At 38.3% G+C, this 21,463-nt stretch overlaps 2 protein-coding genes across 2 annotated transcripts; one reads left to right on the forward strand and one right to left on the reverse strand.

Annotated features, from left to right (window-relative positions):
- Positions 1-2,460: 2,460 nt before the first annotated feature.
- On the reverse strand, positions 2,461-3,422 carry LOC137740797 (cyclin-dependent protein kinase inhibitor SMR6-like). The gene has a single exon (XM_068480597.1). It carries the CDS (start codon positions 3,082-3,084, stop codon positions 2,752-2,754), a length of 333 nt encoding a protein of 110 aa, XP_068336698.1. The 5' UTR covers positions 3,085-3,422; the 3' UTR covers positions 2,461-2,751.
- Positions 3,423-8,543: 5,121 nt separating this feature from the next.
- Positions 8,544-21,442, forward strand: LOC137739026 (uncharacterized). The gene is made up of 18 exons (XM_068478499.1): positions 8,544-8,736; positions 9,830-11,107; positions 11,197-11,325; positions 11,418-11,573; positions 11,656-13,104; positions 13,315-13,443; positions 13,544-13,708; positions 13,797-15,623; positions 15,747-16,022; positions 16,112-16,555; positions 16,637-16,765; positions 16,857-17,012; positions 17,101-17,619; positions 17,723-18,016; positions 18,095-19,957; positions 20,053-20,199; positions 20,290-20,523; positions 20,721-21,442. The coding sequence occupies exons 1-18, from the start codon at positions 8,695-8,697 to the stop codon at positions 21,153-21,155; spliced, it is 9,672 nt and encodes a 3,223-aa protein (XP_068334600.1). The 5' UTR covers positions 8,544-8,694; the 3' UTR covers positions 21,156-21,442.
- The last annotated feature ends 21 nt before the right edge of the window (positions 21,443-21,463 follow it).

Consider the following 21,463-nt stretch of genomic DNA (forward strand, 5'->3'; position numbering starts at 1 on the left):
AAAGAAAAAAGAAAAAAGAAAAGCAGAAAGTCAAAATTAACCATCTGACTTCTCATTAGAAAAACCCTAATAAACAATCAATTTCATGTGACATCCAAGTCTAACTACACCGCTAAGATGTCTATCCAATCCGAAAAATGTCCCCAATCAAAACAAAAATAGGATCTTAATTTTGAATAGAGATCCTCTCTGGATTTCTAAGTCCGAAGTCCAAGATTAGGAGATTCAGACCACTTATTTTAAATACTATGGCACCTATTAGTCTATTTCACAGGTATATCTCACACAAATCAAAAGTTTGAATCTCTCCTTCTTCAATAGCTTTGATCTCCTAATCCTTAAACTCCGAACATAGATATCCCAAAAGGATCTCAATTCCTTGTTTTTAACTAAAACTTGTTGTACACTTTCTTTAAAAGCCAAAAGAAAAACCTAAAGGATTCTAATCCCTAGAACCCCTTTGTTTAATCTCGCTTAATCACGATTTTAAACAAATCCCCTGATCATGCAAAAGCATATCCTCCCTAATCCATAAAAAATGGGTTGTTTGGGTGCAAGATAAACATGCCCTAGCCTTATCCAAAAAGAGTACACCAAATCGACAACTTGTCTTTGTCATCAAGTGCCGAAAACGTTTAACTTGAAGCTCTACCAAACTAGGCCTTCCAGCCCCACATAGGATTCTAATCTATCACCTTATATTGTATTGTGCTTTGTCTTTAACAGTGAAAGAAGCCTTACATGGAGATAGGGTTTCCAGGTGAGGTGGGGACATCTGATTGGCAGATTAAAAGCAGAGCATGGAATTAAAAAGATACTTGAAGTTGAAAATCAAAGCATCCGTGCAGCAGCTGTAGCATCTCAGCCATGAAAAAGATTTACTTTTACATGCTTTGGGCAAACATTAGGGTTTTCAGCCAGTTTTTCTCTCAACAATACGCTCATTCTTTGTTATTGTCTTATCGTATATATCAACAATGTTTAGCATACAATATATTAATAACAAAACGTATTAACATATTATCAATAATCTATCTTTTTTATAAAGAACAAACGTCGTACACAAGTTTAGCTACTCAACCAGCTAGACATATAAGTGTATGGTAGGAATTATGACCCTCAACGCATACAGTACATGTGTGTTTGTGCACTAAAAAGAGGAAGGTATTGGAGGCACAGGCTTAGCTAGTTTCCCAGCCATCTCTCAGTTTAGCTCAAAATATCTCTGCTCAAATCCCAATCATTCATTTGTTTCTGGGGGGTAGAGAGAGAGAGAGGCACTCTGGCAGGCGTTTATTTCAGCTTCACTAAATTCAGCATCCATGTAAACCAGTGAGAGAGCTCACTTCTGGTTGTTGCAGGCTGCCAGCTACCATGTTTAGCAATCTCAAAAACTACAGTAGCTTAAAATTTTGAAAACAATAATAACTAAAACATATTTAATGATTTTCACTTGCAGAGTTATTTAACTACAAATATTTAGCATTTCTGTGTGATCCATTTTTGAAATTTTCGCCATTTTATATTTTTCAAATAGGAAAATGTTATTAACATTATAAAAATCTCATTCTACACTTGTCACATCTTGGTTCGGGCGAGACCACTTCCCGGACCCGACTCCACCGTAGCACGATATTGTCCGCTTTGAACCCCTAGCACACCCTCACTATTTTGTTTCTAGAAATTCACACGAGAACTTCCCAGTGGGTTACCTATCATGGAAGTGCTCACGCGTGCTACTCGATTACCTTCGGAGTTCTAACGGAACCCGAAGCTAGTAAGCTTCCAAAAGGTCTCGTGTTAGATAGAGATGAGAATATATATATATATATATAAGGATCACTTCCCTGGGCGATGTAGGATGTCACAATCCATCCCCCTTAGAGGCACGACGTCCTCGTCGGCACACCACGACCATGGTTAGGCCCTGATACCAAATTATCACATCCTGACCCGTGAGGGACTACTTCCGGGGCCCGACTCCACCGTAGCACGATATTGTCTGCTTTGGGCCCCCAGCACACCATCACAGTTTTGTTTCTGAGAACTCACATTAGAACTTCCCAATAGGTCACTCATCATGGGAGTGCTATCACGCGCTACTCGCTTAACTTCAGAGTTCCAACAAAACCCGAAGCTAGTGAGCTCCCAAAAAGCCTCGTGTTAGGTAGAGATAAGAATATACATATACGAATTACTCTTCTGGACGATGTGAGATGTCACAACACTCCTCATAAATGTATTTTTTTTTAATTATAAAAAATTTAAAATACCAAATGAAAATTTTAAAATGCTAATAACAATTCTCTTCAAATATTCAACGTTAATGAGTTTTATGATAATCCATTGTAATCAGAGTCAGCGTTATTACCAATATTGCAATTTTCAACTAAAATTAGTCAGTATAGTTTAATGTACCAAATGAATTAACGAATCATTATATTATATGAAGTTATGAACTAGAACAAAAAAATTATAAATTAAAACTTGTCAAAATATATGAAGTTATGAACTCAGCTTCTCTCTGGGAATAAAAACTTGACCTAAAAACTAATCTGGAAAATAACCATTACATAAAAGATTTCATCTTTGTACAACACAGGCGCTTTTGCTCTGCTGAGCGGCGCCAGGATTTAGAGAGACAGACCAACAGCCCACTATTCACTAAGACAAATAAATAAAAGTAAAACCACAGCAAAAACTCCTAATCTCTGCTCTAATTCTTTGCTCTTGGCAGCCTAAATATTCAACTCAGTTTGCTTTCTCAACATGGAGCTTGAACACCGTTTCCAAATCCGGCGGAGTAAAAAACTCCTTCACGCCATTGAAGTTGCATCTGGAAGGAGGCCGGCTCTTTCTCGGCGCCGGCGGGCACGAAAATATCTCCGGTATTCTTGTTTCTTTCGTTGTTGGGGTTGTCGAATACGCCTCCTCTTCTTCTCCGTCGTCGCTCTCTTTCCCCCTCGCCGGTTTCGTGTTCACTGGCTTTAAGCAAGTCCGGACTGAGATTCCGGCGATTACGTACTTCTTCCCTTCGGATTCCATGCCTCCGTCCGCGACCTGGGACTTCTTCGAAAAACCCATGTCTCAGTTTCTGAAGCTGTTTTCCTCGCGGAAATCCAGCCAAAACAGAGCAAGAACAGAGCAAAAAAGGTGGGATTTTGATGCGAGAATCAGAACAAATCAAGGGAAAAAAAAGATGGGTTTTGATCTGGGAATCGGAACAAACCAAGAGAACAAGCTGAGAGAATCGGAGGGAGAAAGATTGGAAGAAAGAGTGAGAGAAAAGGGTCTTTGCTTCTTCTTCTTTGAGGAAGCTAAAGACTTTTAAGGCGGCTGGAGAGAGAGAAAGAGGAGGGAAATTGGACGGTTTGATTGAAAACAAAAGTTTTTTAGAGAGAGAAAATAAATTAGAAAGAAAGAGCTTTTGTGCTGAGGAATAAAGATGTATATATATATAGATACATGTATATGTATTGGCAAAAGTTAAAACAAGGCTAATCAGTGTGGGAATTGAAAGAGAGAGCTGCCCGGGATTTTGCGGGCAGCCCCAAACCGAGTGAAATGGATTTTGGCGCCCAAAGTTTTGAGGTTTGGTTACCAACGGCTCTTTTTCCCGCTATGGGTTGAACTGTGAGATTACGGTTTGCCCTTGTTCAGAATTATTACTTTCTGGGGACTGGTGCTGGCCTGTCAGTGCACAATCACCGGCATATGGAACGTCGTCGTGTTAAGGTTAAATCAACGGTGTACTATTTATTGTCTGGTTCTGACCAACCTTAACCTGGGCCTGGGCCAAAATCAGCAGGCTTCAGACTTCAGTTCAGCCTTTTGGTTGAATTATCTGGTAAGGTCCAAAAAGGGAACACCACATGTTGGCCGAGTGCCGCGCTGACAGCATCTCAAGTTAATTATGTATAGTTATTTCTATAATTGATTTGAGATAATGTCAACTAGTACAACTGCATGGAGTTCTTTTCTCATAACAGACCGCTTTACAAATTTTAAAGAAAAATTAAATAGTCAAAACTCAAAAGGCAGAGTAAGTAGCGTTTTCAATGGCGAATGGTTGTCGAGTGTGATTCATCTATTTACTTAAGTCAAATGGGAGTTATGAATCAAGAAAAGAAAAATAATGCATGTGTACGGATCAGCTTGGCCTCTTTATTGGCATATTTCTTTATTTTACAAGTATTTGATTATATATTTTAAGACACGTTTTTTCGGTTCTAGACATATTAGTAAATGTTTATAAATTAGAATAATTCAAATACCTATAATTTAGTGAATACATGGAAACGAGAATTGGAATGAGTTCAATTTCCTCTTTATCTACAACACATCATAATAGCTTTTTCAACACTGTGTCGGTGTGGACTTTGATTCACTTTACAACTACACTATAAATTTAGTCTAGTTGAAATTCTTTACTTCCATTATGAAATTAGCAAAGAACTTGGCTTTTAAAAAAATAAAATAAAATAAAACAATTAATGACAAGCCACAGTTTTACATTCCTTGTTACTATCAATATTTTTAGAAAATTAGCAAACAATTATGCATGTTGATTTGCAGTTGGATGAATCTGCCAAACTACATTCACATGATTTACTCGCATACGGGAGAAATCAGAGGCGAGATTTTCTTCGATGCCAGGTGTAGGGCCCTCCCTGGGCGGCCAGCCACCTCAGCCACCCAACTCAAATCACGTGCGTCTTACGTAGTGGGCCCACATAACCTTTGGCCAATCGGATATCGCAGAAGGCAGTGTCGGTTGGCCCATTGCTGCGCTTGATCTCATCTTTTACCGGCGACAACATTTTGTTTTTCTTTGGACGGTGCTGCTCGTCAACTCAAAGCCGTGGAGAGAATGGTAGCCGTCGGATATGGGGCAGCATTAGCTTGGTGACTTGTGACGTGACATTAATTCTTCTTGAGTTTGGTTGGACTGGACAGTACATCCTAAATATGGCGACATTGACCGCGGTTTGACCTCCTTATTTGAACAATGCCTAAGTCCTAGGGTTTTCATTTTTATGGCGATTTTGGTAACATTCAATACGAGAATATTATATCTCTTTTGTTACATGACATAATGTGTAATTCGATTTGAATTATTGTTATAAATGCATGGACTATTGCTCGCAGCATATATAGAACAATGTATAATAATCAAACACTCTTTAATCTTCAGAAATGACGAGTTCATTGTTTTCACTTTGAGTAGAGAAATAAAAACTACAGTTGGATGTGAAATGCATGACATACAATATTGTACGTAAAATCTCTTACTTCCAACTATTTCAGCCAACAAGTAATGTTTTTGTTTTGTAATATGAATTTTTTAATTTCATTTAAACATTTTCAAAGCATTTTAAAGCAAGACGTATAAGCATGCTGCATACCATAAGCAAGGCCGCAAGTTTCTTCCGGAAGAAGTGGTCAAAGTGTAAAATAATAACGTTATTTTTCTTGACATATATATATATATATATATATATATATATATTCATTTTGTGGAATATATGCCTAGCAATTTCTTATACAACTCATTAAACCGACATGAAATAATATGAAAATAACAGGTTTTGGATCAACTCTGTTAACGAGTTGGGTTGTTACCGAACAATATATCGTTTGTCAAATCTAGATATTAAACACGACAATTTCTTGTATGACCCGTTAACCCAACACGAAACGATACGTTACGATAATGAATCAAGTCGTTGTTGGATCACTTGTTAAAACCTATTAAGATAAGTTTGAAATGATATTTCTATTAAAATAACAAGTATGACATAAAAATGACATGAACACAACAAACACAACCCGTTTGTCAAGTCTAATTGGAACAAGTACACCCAAGTTGCTATCTCCTTTTGCTTATCCACATAGGGGCGGCGAACGAAAGCAATCCTATGCTTTTATTTGGTCGGTTTTGATGGAGATTGTTGTCTTGTAATTTTATGATAATTTTCTCATATCCAAACACAAAGTTAGGTATACTATCTGAATTCTTGAGCAATTTTAATTTGACACAATTATTCTACCTATTTGGACGGTGTACATGGTCATCAGTACAGATCATCTAGCTGGATGATGCACTAAAAAAAATCCACGTCAGCCCGATACTCTTTCGGTTTATGGTCCAAAAGGCCAAAGCTTGTGTTAGAAAAATCAGACCACGTCATTTACGAGTCATCTATTGTGAAAACATGATACTTTATGTGTTTTGATATTACTTGATTTTACCATCAAAATTGAAAATCGGTATAGTCAGACAGCTTTATCGAAGTTTTACTCCTATACTTATTATGGTCATTCTGTAAAATTCCTAGAGATAAAGATGCATGATGCAAATATTGCTAACAATTTGCTTTCATTTGTTGGTAGAGAATAAACGGAAAAGACATGAGGACAACCGAGGAACGATGGATGAAGAGGGATGGGAGAAATGTAAAATAAGAAATATAAGTGGCGAATGACATACAAAGTGAAAACTAAACTCAAATTGAAATAGGTTTCTTTGTTTCTTTTTGAAGTTTTTGATTTCATTACATTTGCTTAATTTTTAATCGACCATCCATTTCAATTTCAATCTGTAAACTTTCTTCTGATTCACTAATAACTTTAGTAAGTGATAAGTAAAAGATTTGACAAAAGGGAAAAATAATTGAGGGAACAAATGATACAACTGAATAATTTTGTCCTGATAACACCAACCTCCCTCAATATAATTAACAACAAAACTAGTATTCCAATCGGATGTTGAGATTCAATGAGATGGTTTCTTGGAATTCAGATCATCTTTGCATCTCGCAGTCCAGAGCCAACGAATTGAGAAATTTGGACCGTTCAGGAGAGGAAGAGAGAGTTTCAAATTCTTGAGGTTGGTCTGTAAAATTAACTAACGAGAATCGTAGAATTTAAAATGAGTTGTTCAAATCTCCAAGTCTCTGAGCCATAGAGGGTCTCCAGGCTTGCCAACGTGACCTTCATATTATATTTGTTTCATAAATTTTCAGATGGGTGTTTAAGTTTAAATATCATTATCACGATCGTTATCTAGGAGAGAATATAGTCTTTGAACTCATTATAAAAGCAGACAACCAGAAGCACTTGCTGGAAAACTGCTTTTTTATATTTTCTTTCACTAAAATAACTCAGTTTAAGACGATTTGGTAACTTCATACGTAATCTTCCATGTTGATGTGTGCAACTTCCACTTCAAAAACTTTCGAAGGCTGTCTGCAGCTAAACCATCACAGTGATCAGGTTAGACATCCAATCTCTACTTAGTACTTTGTTAGAAAAACCTCGTCAGTTCAAAATTCAAATATCATGAATGATGCACAATTAGACTTGGAATGTAACTTAAATTGGCAGGTCAAGTAATTTTCAAATCAATGATCAACAATAGTAATAATACTAAGTGATTGAAAATGTCGAAAGTTGTTCCGCATCAAAAAATTAAAGAAGAATAAAGAGTTCGGTTACTCTTTATTTTGGGTTAGAATCTCAATTTCTTTCGTGATATAAAGCTCGAGTGCTACACATGTTTAAAGTCATCCGATATGCATTTTCACATATTTAGCTTGACAGTCTCCACGAAAAAGAGGCGTCTAAAAATATCGCACCTCAACTTCCTTTAGCAACAGAAAGTATAAATATTCACCTTAAATAAGATTTTCTGCAAAAGCAAATTGTATTACGCAGATTGGGGAGCTGTACAGTTGTAAACCTGTGGTCAGACAAAAAGGAAACTGTCAAGAAGTCTGGCTGCTTCCATCTGTAGGTGGATTAAAATATCCTAATCAATCTTATTAAAGAAAAAACCGATCACAAGTCAACAAGACTCTTTATAGTCCGACATCTATCGTAAGAAATTTTACCTTTGCTTTATAAAAGCGGCTGTTTTGAACTCGTGAATTTTCAGTATTAAAGAAGCAACTTTTTCGTTGCATCAACGCTTGCCATTGTAATCAATCTTATTAGCCTTAGAATTTAGGGAGTTTTAACGAAAAACCCACAGTACTGTTCACTTTAACGAAAAACCATATTTTTACACTAAAAAGTCAATCGTGATACTATTCACTTTACCTTTTATTTTATTTTTATCGTTAAAACTCAAAGTTTTCAAACTCTTTTCGTTAGTTTTCCTTATAATTTATTGATCCTAATAAATTTCCACAGCTTCTATAAAATCTGCATCAGTGTTACAAGGCCATGTGGGAGATCGATCAATCAGTAGCAGTAGGACCATTGCCTTAGTGGCCAACTCACACCAATAAAACACATTCATAATATACAGGGAATTTTAACAAGAACCTCATAATATTATTCATTTTAACAAAAAATCATATTTTTACACTAAAAAGTTAATCATGATACTATTCACTTTACCCTTTATTTTGTCTTTATCGTTAAAACTCAAAGTTTTCAAGCATTTTTTTATTAGTTTTTCTTAATATATATATATATTATATATATATAAAGTTGCAAATTTGTCACTTCTTTGGCTGCTTTTTTCCTATATACCAATCAAGTGAATAGTACAGATATCTAATTATCAAACTTTCAACTTTAAATCCCACACGACGGATTCAACTTAAAGCAGCAAACCTTTAAGCTGGGTTTTGAAGTTCTGATCAGAACAAAGTTTCTTCATGCGACTCAGAATCCAGAAGAACACCGATGGCAACGGAAGCTGATGTTCCGGAATCCATATCCGTAACGGTACAGTTTCTTCATCACTCTCAGTCAATTAACATACCGTGTTTTTTTCTTCATGTAATATTATGATCGATCGTTGTATGTGGGATATAATTATATCTTATACGATGGTTTTTCGTAGTTTAATCAGGTAATCGAAAGATTGATCCGTGTTGTCTTACGGTGGTGCGTAAATATTATGTAGGCAAGATCATGTGTTACTAGTTTCACCAGTTTGTTTTTTGAGCAAGAAATCCAGATAGAAACGTAGATAAAAAACAAAGGTCACCCCAAGCTAACAAGACTCTCCGCTTTGCGATGGTCAGAGAGAAATGTTTAAATCCAGATAGAAAGTAGATAAGTGAAAAATTTCAACGTAAACTAGTATGATTATGCTTAAACTTGTTTATTTCTTGATTAAGATTAGTGTTATATAGTCATTTTTCTTCATAGAAAAATACAAATGTTGCCATTTCTAGATTCATAATCAAAGATCGAATCTAGGAAATAGTTGTTTTGACTAAACACTTAAGGATTCTTTTGCAGTTTATGTTAATTCGAATCGATTAGTATGGTATATTTTTCACATTAGTAACAGTACGTCTATGTTTCTGCTTTACGAATATGATTTTTTCTGGGCAGTTCTGATAGTATCAACTGTTATTCCCATTTGTCATTTCTAATCTCCAGAGTTTTAACCCAATTAGCAAATACCTTAAAAACTTTTTGAGTTATGGATCGGGAATGGAACCAATGGAGATGCTCGGTTACAATTTAGAATATGTTATTTATATGTTTGCTCTGGTTTTTGTTGTTTTTGATGTTTGAAACGGTTTTTCTTTATCCATGGACAATGAGTTTCGATGTATTGGAACTTGGGAGTATCCGTATTTATAGAAGCTTTAATTTCCGTGACATTCTGCGCAACGAAAAAGAACAGAGAAATGAGGGGATTCTAGTTTCGAATTCCATGCTTAGATTGATATTCTTCGTTGTATGACAGTTAAATTATCTCATTTCGCTGAGCAACGAATGATCTCTTGCAACATCTTCTTTGTAAAATAAACACGAAAAGTATAGGAGTTAATGAAAAATTAACAATTCCTTTGTAATGCAGACAGAAGCGGGAGACGGATATGTGTCAACGGGGAAGTTTGACATAACTGTCGACCAACGTTCCCCATTACAGTTGAAAAAATCCGAAGGCCAAGAGGATCAACATCCTGAACCGGTGAAATGCTTTGTAGAGGGTGAAACGGCGCGTGTTGAAAGCAAGAACGGAGTCTCAGAGTGCGGAAATCCTTTGGAACCACTCTCAGATCCAAAGGTTGGCAAACAAGAGACCTGCGTAGCGGAGAGTGTCCAAGTTGATGAATCAAATCAAGCAGAAACAGGGATTCCAGATTGGGAAAATGGAGAAAAAGGAAGTGAAGAAAAGGAAGCCGTGGAGGCAACGGAGAAAAAGTCTGAACAACATGTTGAGAGTAATGGCATTGTAAATGCTGAAGCAGCGGAAGCATCGAGAAGTAAGATAAACCTTGATGAACACGTTCAAGTACTCTCGGACCAACAGGATTCCGTGGATGAAATTCCACCGCAGAAGTCTTTTGCCATGGTGTATGAGGAAAAGGGTCCTGAAGTAACCTCGGAAACTAAAGAAAGCGCTGAGGACAAGCTCGAAAGTGCATCCATGTTAGATGACCACGAAGAAAAAGCTGGACTTGGAAAGGAAATCCAAGAGAAGAACATCCCAGATACTCCATTAGCCACACAAACAGAAGATATCATTGAGGAGAGTCCAAAAGAAGTTAAGAACCAATATGAAACCGTTGAGGAAACTCCCGAAGCTAGTGGCGCTGCAAGTGAATCAGTTAAGGAGAATGAAAATGCAGAATGCCAGGTTGAAATTCCATGCACGAAACGCGAGGAAGATACACTGAAAAAAGGTGAAACACTGGATACAGGAGAGGCTTCAGTGGTGGAGGAGGAAGTTCTTAATGTTTCAACTGTGAAATTTGACGAAGGTGATCGGGGAGATGGTACCAACCCAACTAAGGATGACAAAGATGTAGACACATTTACCGGCAAAGTGGCTGAAGATGATGACTATACTAGTCCAGTCACAATTACAGAAACGAGTGCAAACGTAACACCAAGTGATGAAGAAAGTTCACCACAGACCTTGCAGAAATGTGATTCAGGAGAGGAGCTTCAACATTTGCGGGACGTGATGCCTGAGGAAACTAAGACAGAAACATCCCGGGAGAATGCAGAAGAAATTACCTGCACGAAAGAGGAAACAACAACTCAGAACACGCAAGAATCCTTGGACGAAGAAAAGAAAGAAGCCACTGAAAACACAAACAATTTAGAAGATGACAATGCAAGGGACGAGGTAAGATTGGAGTTAACGCTTTTTATGAGTTTTTATGTCTGGTTTATGATCTGTCATCCCAGTTTATGATGGTTTCATCGCTAATGTAGGTGCTTGAGACTGCCGGTACAGAACAAGAAACTGGAGAACACGTGGTTAGGGAAATTCATACGGTCGCAGAACCACCTCAAGATTTCGTTGATAAAGAAACAAATGAAGAAACCTCCACAGAATATCAGGTTTACTTGAACACAAATATAAACCCTACCGAAAGTGCTATCCTATTTCTTCATCTCCAAGTATATGACCTTTCGTTTGTTTCAAATTTTAGGCATGTACTGAGGCAGCTGATTTGAGTATAAATACAGCGGAAAAGAACTTACAGGAACAGGCTATTCTGGAACTCTCTTCTCCGTTGGTAGTAGAAGAAACAGCTAAGGAAATCCCAAGGGATGAAGAAACCGATGTCTTGATTCTAAATGAAGAGGTTAGCATGATATCAGAATTTTCGATTGTTACATTTTAGTATTCTATTACAAATTCCAATCAACAATTGGTATCCTCTGCAGAAAAAGGAAGAAGATGTAGAATGTAACGAGCCCGCTGAGGTAAAGAGTATGACACATGAAGCACTACCTGAAACCACAGAGGACATAACAGAGCCAAACAAGGACCTCAATGCTCCAATTTCAGAAGAAAGCAACAACACATTTGTTGAAAATATTTCCTCTCTCGCTGAGGTATCTGAGACGGAAACTGAGAAAAATATTCAGGAGAAAGATGGCCTGGAGGTTAGCAATTCTGGCTTTGTGTCGGGTGAAGTGAGTCATGTAACAGGTTTGAAGGAAGCTGAAACAGAAAATGAGGAGCAAAAAGAAAATATTGATACTGCTCCGGAAGAGAAGGCTCAAGCAACCATCTTAACAGATGAAACGGCCTCGGAAGTTGAAGATATTGGTGTACAAGCAGGGGAAAATTGTGAATCAAAAGAGAAGTTGGAGGAGCATATTCCAACAGCAGCAGATGAGGGTGAAACATTCTTGAAGGAAGCCGAGGCAGAAAAGAAGGAGCAGATAAAATACAGTGATATTGCTGCTGAAGAGAGGGAAGCAAACATCTTAACAGATGAGACACCCTTGGAAGATACCGATGTGCAAGCAGAGAAAAATGTCGAACCAATAGAGAAATTGGAGGAGCAGATCCTAATACGAGCAGATGAAGGTGAAACAATCCTGAAGGAAGCCGAAGCAGAAAGCAAGGATGAGATAAAAAATACTGATGTTTCTCATGAAGATATTGATGGACAAGGAGAGGAAGTTGTCAATTCTGAGGAGAACTTGGACAAGCAGATTCCAACAGGCGACTGTGAAACAAGCTTGAAAGAAGCCGAAGCAGAAAAGGAGGAGCAGGGAAAAAGTACAGATATTGTTCTGGAAGAGAAGGGTCCGGAAATCATCCTAACAGATGCAACATCCTTGGACGTCGAAGATGTTGATGTAAAAGCAAAGGACTATGTTGAATCAAAAGAGAATGTGGAGGAGCAGATTCCAATAGCAGCAGATGAAGAAAAAACTACTTATATTTCTCTTGAAGATATTGATGTACAAGCAGAGGAAAATTTCATTACACGAGAGAATTTGGAGAACCCAATTCTAACAACCTCAGATGAACAAGAAAGAGGCTCGGAAGAAACCGAAGCAGAAATTAAGGCGCAGGTGAAAAGTATTGATATTGTTCCTGAAGACAAGGGTCTAGAAACCATCTCAACAGCCGAGACACCCTTGGTCCTCGAAGATATCGATGTAAAAGCAGAGGAAAGTTTCAAATCAAAAGAGAATGTAGAGGAGCAGACTCCAACAGCAGCAGATGAAGGTGAAAAATCCTTGAAGGAAGTCAAAGCAGAAACCAAGGAGCAGATCGACGAGGAAAATTTGAATCCACAAGAATCCTCAGATAAAGAAAAGGAAGAAGTGACTGAAATTACAAACACAATAGAAGATGACACAGAAAGGGAGGAGGTAAGATCCGAATAAACTTTTTTATGAGTTTTTCTTTCTGGCTTATCATCTGACAAGTTCTCCCTACACGGTTTTGTTATTGGTCGAGATGCAGGATTCATAACGTATCACAGATAGATATGAACATGCGAAAAAATGATGTTTTATTTTAAATGGCACAAACGGTCTATTTTCTCCTTATATACCATGACGGTTTCATCTTTAATGTAGGTGCTTGAGACTACCAGTACAGAGCAAGAAACTGGAGAACATGTGGTGCACGAAATTCATACTGTCGCAGAACCCCCTCAAGATTCCATTGATAAAGAAACAAATGAAGGGAACTCCGCGGAACATCAGGTTTACCTGGACACAAACATAAAGCCTACAAAAGTGGTGTCCTTTTTTCTTCGTCTCCAAGTACATAACCTTTGTGTTTTTCTTTTCCTTCCAATGTTAGGCATGTACTGAGGCAGCTGATTTGAGTACAACAGCAGAGGAAAAGAACTTAGAGGAACATGCCATTCAGGAACTCTCTTCTCCGCTGGTAGTAGAAGAAGCAACTAACGAAATCCCAAAGGAAGAAGAAACCTACACCACGCTTACCACACTTCTAGAAGAAGAGGTAATCTAGCATACGATATCAAAATTTTAGATTAGTGCATTGTAGCATTATCTTTCAAATTCAAATTTACAATTCATAACGACAACAGGGAAAGGAAGGGCATGCAACATGTAACGAGGCCACTGAGGAATATGTGGCTGGGATTGAGAAAAATATTCAGGAGAAAGATGGCGCCACACCTAGCAATTCTGAATCCGTGTCTGGAGAACTGAGTCATGTAACAATTTTGAAGGAATCTGAAACAAAGATCGAAATGCAGGACAAAGACATTGATACTGTTCTTGAAGAGAGGGGTCGAGCAACTATCTTAGCAAATGAAACGGCCTCGGAAGTTGAAGATATTGATGTACAATTAAAGGAGAATTTTGAGTCAAAAGAGAACTTGGAGGAACAATTTCCTATAGCTGCAGATGAAGGTGAAATATTCTTGAAAGAAGCCGAAGCAGAAAACAAGGAGCAGATAAAAAATGCTGATATTGCTCATGAAGATGTTGATGTACAAGTGGAGAAAACTGTCAATTCAGAAGATGACATAGATAAGCAGATTCCGCCAATAGCAGATGAAAGTGAAACAAGCTTGCAAGAAGCTGAAGCAGAAATTAAGGAGCAGGTCGCATATGCTGATATTGTTCCTGAAGAGAAGGGTCTAGCAGCCATCTTAACAGATGAGACACCCTTGGAAGCAGAAGATACTGGTGTGCAAGCGGAGGAAAGTTTCAAATCAAAAGAGAAGTTCGAGGAGAAAAATCCAATCGCGACTGATGAAGATGAAACATTCTTGAAGGAAGCCGACGCAGAAAACAAGGAGCAGATAAAATTTAGTGATATTGCTCCTGAAGACAAGGGCCTAGCAACCATCTTAACAGATGAAAAGGCTTCGAACATTGAAGATATTGGTTTACAAGCGAAGGAAACTTTCAACTCGAGCAAGAACTTGGAGAGTAAGATTCCATCAACAGCAGATGAATATGAAACAAGCTTGAAAGAAGCCGAAGCAGTAAATACGGAGCAGGTCAAATATACTGATATTGTTCCTGAAGAGAAGGGTCTAGCAAACATCGTAACGGGTGAAACATCCTTGGACGTGGAAGATATTGATGTAAAAGCTGATGAAAATTTCGAATCAAAAGAGAACATGGAGGAGCAGTTTCCAACTGCACCACATGAGAGCGGAACATTCTTGAATGAAGCTGAAGCAGAAAATAAGGAGCATATAAAAAATACTGATATTTCTCCTGAAGAGAAAGGTATAGCAACCATCTCAACAAATGAAGCAACATTGGATGTGGAAGATATTGGTGTACAAGCAGAGAGAAGTTTTGAATCAAAAGAGGACTTCGAGGAGAAAATCCCAATAGCAGCAGATGAGGATGAAACTTTCGTGAAGAAAGCCGAAGCAGAAACCAAGGAGCAAATAAAATGTAGTGAGATTGCCCCGGAAGATAAGGGTCTAGCAAACTTAAGAGATGAAACATCCTTGGACTTGAAAGATATTGATGTAAAAGCAGATGAAAGTTTTGAATCAAATGAGAACCTGGAGGAGCAGATTCCAACAGCAGCAGGGGAAGGTGAAACACGTTTGAGGGAAGCTGAAGCAGAAAACGATGTTCAGGTCAAAAATGATATTGCTCTTGAAGAAAAGGTTCTGCCAACCATCTTGAAAGATGAAATGGCCTTGAACATTGATGATGCTTATGTGCAAGCAGAGGCAAATTCCGACACAAAAGAGTTCTCAGACGAGCAGATTCCAACAGCATCTGATGAAGGTGAAGGGAAGATAGCACATGGAAATGCAGTTTTGAATGACACACCTAGAGTGCAAATTCTTGAAGAAGCAGAACCGAAAGTGGGAGTCGAGGAGGAGAGTTGCAAGTCAGAAGATCAACCTGAAAAGACTAACACGATAGTTGAAGAGGTACACAATAGAAAATGTGAATGAATGTATCCATCTGACACGAACACACAGAATTATAAACAAACACTAAACAACATATTTCTATATCTCTCCTTATTCTTTACGAAAATTCAATGTCTACAGGTCTTTGATGAGCCAAAGATCACAGGCCAAGATTTCAACAAAGAAGAAATCGTAGAAGGTAATGTCGCAAGTTTTGCACAAGAATCAATTGAAGAGGATACAGTTAACAAATCTCAAGAAGACGAAAATGAGAAGAAAAAATTGAAGGAAGAGGGAAGCTGTATAGAGAGCTTAAAAGAAGGCAATGGTGATGGTCTCTCACCGGAGTACATTCGAGAAGATGAAAGTGAAACGTTGAAAGATGATGAAAAGGATGCAGTGAAGTCCGGGGGAGAGGTCAGCTTATAAGGCACACTTTGTCTCTACATGAATTTTCTTTTTGTATGTGTATGTCTATATATAAAATATAAGTTATATTTGTGCAGATTCTTAAAGAGCCACAAACTGATGGAGTAGATGAGAGCATCACATGTGAGACAACTACGATTGCTGAAAGGTCTGAAGAAATTGTTAGTACTTCACCGGTGAAATATGAAGTCGGCGAGCAGAGAGAAAGTAGCAGTCCGGGTTCAAAGGAGGAGGGTAGCAATGAGGACACATTTTCTATCAAAGTGGCTGAAGAGGGCAATGGCGATAATGGTGCAGTCACAGCCACAGAAGCAAGTGCACACGTAAATGGTGAAGAAGGTTTACCACAGGCCGTGCAGAAATATGAACCGGTAGAGGGGCATGAAAAATTGCCGGATGAGATGCCTGAAGAAAGTAAGACAGAATCATCGAGCAAAAAGGCCGAAGTAGTTAGCTGCACAAAAGAGGAAGAGACAACACCCATGAATGATACAAAAGAAAATGAAACTGAAGTAGAGGAGGTAAGATTAGCATAAACAATTTATGACCTTTTATTTTTGGAACTTATGTCACAGTTTATAATCCTTTCATCTGTGATATAGGTGTTTGAGATTGCAAGTACGGAACAAGAAACGGGAGAACATGCAACACGGGAAATTCATACAGTAGAGGACAACGCTCAAGAGTTCCATGACAAAGAAACAACTGTAGAAAATTTGAACGAATATCAGGTTCACTTGAACATGAAAAAGAAAAGTGTACTGAAATACATGCTCACTATTTTAGTATTCTCCAATTGTGAAACTCTTTTTTTCCATTTAGGTGTCATCTGAAGCAGCAGATTCGAGCACAGATATTGTTGGAAAGAACTCAGATGAACAGGCCAGTAGAGAACTCTCTTCTTCGCTGGTAGGAGACGATACAAGTAATGAAAGCTCAAAGCAAGAAGAAAACTATGTGTCAAGTCTGAAAGAAGAGGTCAGCTTGCATACAATGTAGAAATAAGTTTATTAGATTGTTCGATTATATCATAACTTTAAGATTGTCGGTTTACACATTATACTAGGAAAAGGAAGTGAATGTGGAGTGTAAGGAGCCGGTTGAGGGAGCAAATGCGACACACGAAACAAAATTTGAAACGTTAGAGGACAGTATAGAGCCAAAAGAGGACCTGTATGCTCATATTTCAGAGGAAGAAACCCACACAGAAGAAAGCAGTAAAGTAGTTAATTCGCTGCAGTCTGAGGTATCTGAGAAAGATGGCTGTTCAGATTTGGAGGGTGCTGAAGCAGAAACCAAAGAGCAGGTCAAAGATATTGAAATTGATCATGAAGAGAAGGGTCTAACAACCATCTTAACAGATGGAGCCGTCTTGGATAATGTTAACTCAGAAGAGTTTCCAGAGAACCAGATTCCAACAGTAGCAGATGAAGGCGAATACAACACTGAGCTGGCGGGAGATAAGGCTGCAGAGGAAAGCTTTCAAGTGCGACGCCTTGAGGAAGCAGAACCAATATTGAGAGTTGAAGATGAGAGTCGCGAATCAGAAGACCATCCCGAGAATAAGAACATGATTGTTGAAGAGGTATGTAATATACAATATGATGACTATAAGCATGTGACACCCATGCACACTTATATAGAAACGCTAAATTCGTATTCTCTAACTTTTCCTTTTCTTTGTGAAGCCTCAACTGCTAGAACAGGTCCGGGATGAGCCAAAGAGCACTGACAGAGATTTCAGTGAAGGACAAACCACAGAAGGCAATGCCGCAATTTGTGCACCAGAAATAATTCAAGTAGAAACTGCTAAGAACTCTCAAGACAGTGACAAAGAGACAGAAAATTTACAGAAAGAGGGCAGTGGTATCGAGAGCGTAAAAGCATACAATACTAATGACCTGTCACAAGAGTTTACTCTGGAAGATGGAAGCAAAAATTTCGATGATAACAAACAAGATACAGTGAAGTTCGAAGGAGAGGTCAGCTTATAAAGCTTAATTTGTCTCTAGGGAGATTATTGTTTGTCTATTTTGAATATAAACTTATTTTTTGTACAGATACTTAAAGAGCCAGAGATTGATGGAGTAGGTGAGAGCACCACATATGAAACAAATCAGATCGTTGAAACATCTGAAGAAATTTTGGATGCTTCACCAGTGAAGTATGAAGAAGGTCAGCCGGGAGAAGGTAGCAGTCAAGATTCAGCAAAAGCTTCAAAGGAGGAGGATGTTAGTGAAGTCGATGACAATAATGGTGCGGTCACAGTTACCGAGTCAAGTGCAGTGGTAACATCAAAAGGAGAAGAAGATTCAGCAGAGGCTTCAGAGAAATATGAACTGGAAGAAGAGAAGGTACCGGTCAGAATTAGTGATGTAGCAGATGCGAAAGAGGTTTGCGACTTGGAAGATAAAGCTTCTTTTGCCGAAAAGACAATAGAAGAGACAAGCTTGCAGAAGGAAGGGCATGCAGAGGTTTCTGAATGGGCTCTGGAAAAGCTAGATGTTGATGCTGCTGAAGAAGAATTCAAAGAAAGTTCTGAAAGAGTTCCCGAATGTGATTCTCGGAGCATTGATGTAGTTTCAAAAGATGAGATCATTACTAGTCAGACACTCGACAAAGGGATGTTACAAGAGCAAGTTGAAATACCATCTTGTACATTGCTTACCGAGGAAAAGGAGATCGAATCTTCTCAACATGAGCATGAAACTCCAACCAAAGACAAGAATATAGAAGAAGAGCCCGAAAAGGAAGTGCCAGCTGATGGAAACGTGGGAGATTTATTTGCTGTGAGGTCAGAAGACAAGGCACCGTTGCAAAGGGAAGAGTCTGAAGAACTCAAAGCTTCTGAGTTGGCTCTGGAAAAGCTGGATGCAGGTGATACAGAAAAAGAAATCAAAGAAACTTTTAAGACAATCTCTTTATCCAATTCTCAAAGCACTGATGCAGTTTCGAAAGATGAAATTGTTGCTGGTCAAACACACCTTGAGGCATCTTATGCTTTGCTTCCCAAGGAAGAGGAGCTCAGAACTTATCAAGACGATTGTGAAACTACAACCCAAGACAAAAGTATAGAGGGGTATGCCAAGGAAACAGAAGTGCCAGCTGATGAAAATGGCAGAGATTTAGTTGCTGCAACGTTGGCAGAAGAGACACTGTTGCAAAAGGAAGAGCCCAGGAAGCTCAAAGTTTCTGAATTGGCTCCAAAAAATCTGGATGCTGGTGAAACGGAAGAAATCAAAGAACCTTTTGAAAAGGTGTCCAAATCTGATTCTCAAAGCGCTGAAGTTGTTTCGGGAGATGAGACGACTGCTTATCAGACACTCAATGAAGGTATATCAAATGAGGAGCTTCAATTACCATCTTACACTTCACTTCCCGAGGAAAAGGAGTGTCAGGCAGGTGAAAGTGAAGTGCCAGCTGCTGAAAATGGGGGAGATTTAATTTCTGCAATGTCAGTCGAAGAGACAATCTTGAAAAAGGAAGAGCCCGGGGAGCTCAAAGTTTCTGAATTGGCTCCAGAAGAGCTGAGTGCTGGCGAAACTGAAGAAGAAATCAAGAAAACTCCTGAAACAGTATCTGAACCTGATTCTCCAAGCACTGAAGTGGTTTCGAGGGATGAGGCCATTTCTGATCAGACACTCCATGAAGGAATATCAACAGAGAAACTTCAAATACCATCTTCTATATTGCTTCCCGAAGAAAAGGAGATCAAAGCTTCTGAAGAGCATAGAACTACATTCTGTGACAAAAATATAGAAGAAAACGCAAGCAATTTGCAAATGCAAGTTGATGAGAACGTAAAAGCTACAAGCATGGAGGAAGAGACAAGCTTGATAAAGGAAGAGCCAAGGCAGCTCAAAGCTTCTGATTTTGAGCTTCAACTTAAAGCAGAAGTACCAAGGAAAAGTTCAATTGAAGAGGTAATATATACATATGGACTCATTCATCGTGTATCTCTTTTCCTGCAGTTATCTATATGTTAAAGCAAAAGTATTAACCAGGGGTAAATTAACAGATCAAGGAGGATGAGAAACTTCCAGAAGAGTCGGAGCCATATTTTGTCAGAGAAGAGAGCCATGATGAAAACAAAGCAAAAGGTGAAAAACAAGGAGAGCAGATTGATGAAACATCTACGATCAGAACAAATGAACATCAGAACGAGGTCAGTGAATAGAAAACAAATGTTCCTAATTATCGTTTTAACATAAATTCTCATTACTTATAATTTTTAATTTTTAATCCTATGATCCAGTTGTCTGAGGTAGATGGAAAGGGAATTGCTAGTGACAAGTATGAAAGACAGCTTACATTTGAAGGCCTAAGTATCAAGGAGAAAGACCCACGCTTTATCGAGGATAAGACAACACATGACGGCTTTCCAGAAGAAGAGAAGAGAGTTGAGGAGGCAGCTTTTGAATTTGGTCTTAAAAATCAGGGAGATGAAATAAACTCTAAGAGCAGCATAACATCAACCCAAATGGAAAAGGTCAGATTGCATGAGACCCTCACTTCTTTCTTGCCACTCAAGCTATTTATTGCACACAAAAATTCTGCTTAGTTATCTACAAGAAATAAACATTCCTTTATCTTTCTAACAGAAATTTCAATCTTCTTCCTTAAGAATTTTTATATTGTTGACCGAAAAAATCGATTTTGAAGCTTAACCATTCATCTCACAAGCAGGATTCAAGCACTGAGGTCAGCCGTAAGGGTCCTGTTGTTGAAACTTCACAAGGGATTGAATCAAATGAATGTGGAAAAGTAATATCGACTGAATCAGGGGCAGTTTCGTTACCTAATCTTGTGCCTGAATCAACAAAAGAAACAGCAACAGCTTGCAAAGAACTGAAAACAGAGGAGGACGAAGAAGAAGAGCACGAAATTTCTGAACAAGTGAAAACGGATGAAGAGAAAGGAGAAAACGAACACAAAAACCGAGAGGCAGGATATGAGTCCCCCATCATGGTAGAAGCCTCAAGAGATGCTGATGTCAATGTGAAGGTCGTTTCACATAAGAAATCTAATAACATTCTTTCGGGTATCAAGCATTCGATGTCCAAGGTGAAGAAAGCCATCATCGGTAAGTCTTCTCATCCAAAGACGCATTCAGAAAAATGAATGAAAAAAAATATGCAAGAATCCAGATGAGTTCCAGCAGTTGAAGAATTGGGTGCTTTAAGGAATTTTGTGGGTGTGCTTCCAAGTTCCGATTGTTATCGATAACATCGAAGAGATTTGAGTGTGATGTGTGTGATTGTGCAGCTTGAGTTAATATTCGTTGATGTGTGAAGAGTGAGCTAAATGATTGCAGGACTGTAAATTTGTAATTTGTGTACAGTAAAGGTCAATTGTATATGTTTCTCACTTCGATTTTTTGAGTGAAAAGTGAGATTTTTGAATATTTAGTCACAATTTTCATGTACCAA

Source organism: Pyrus communis, chromosome 7 (assembly GCF_963583255.1).
Source record: "Pyrus communis chromosome 7, drPyrComm1.1, whole genome shotgun sequence".
NCBI classification, from domain to species: domain Eukaryota; kingdom Viridiplantae; phylum Streptophyta; class Magnoliopsida; order Rosales; family Rosaceae; genus Pyrus; species Pyrus communis.

Excerpts from the sequence above, each read along its gene's own strand:
- LOC137740797 (XM_068480597.1), bottom strand. The coding sequence starts at position 3,084 with ATGGGTTTTTCGAAGAAGTCCCAGGTCGCGGACGGAGGCATGGAATCC.
- LOC137739026 (XM_068478499.1), top strand. The coding sequence starts at position 8,695 with ATGGCAACGGAAGCTGATGTTCCGGAATCCATATCCGTAACG. Across the intron at positions 13,105-13,314 it reads ATGACACAGAAAGGGAGGAG|GTGCTTGAGACTACCAGTAC; the intron begins GTAAGATCCGAA and ends TCTTTAATGTAG. Across the intron at positions 13,709-13,796 it reads CCACACTTCTAGAAGAAGAG|GGAAAGGAAGGGCATGCAAC; the intron begins GTAATCTAGCAT and ends TAACGACAACAG.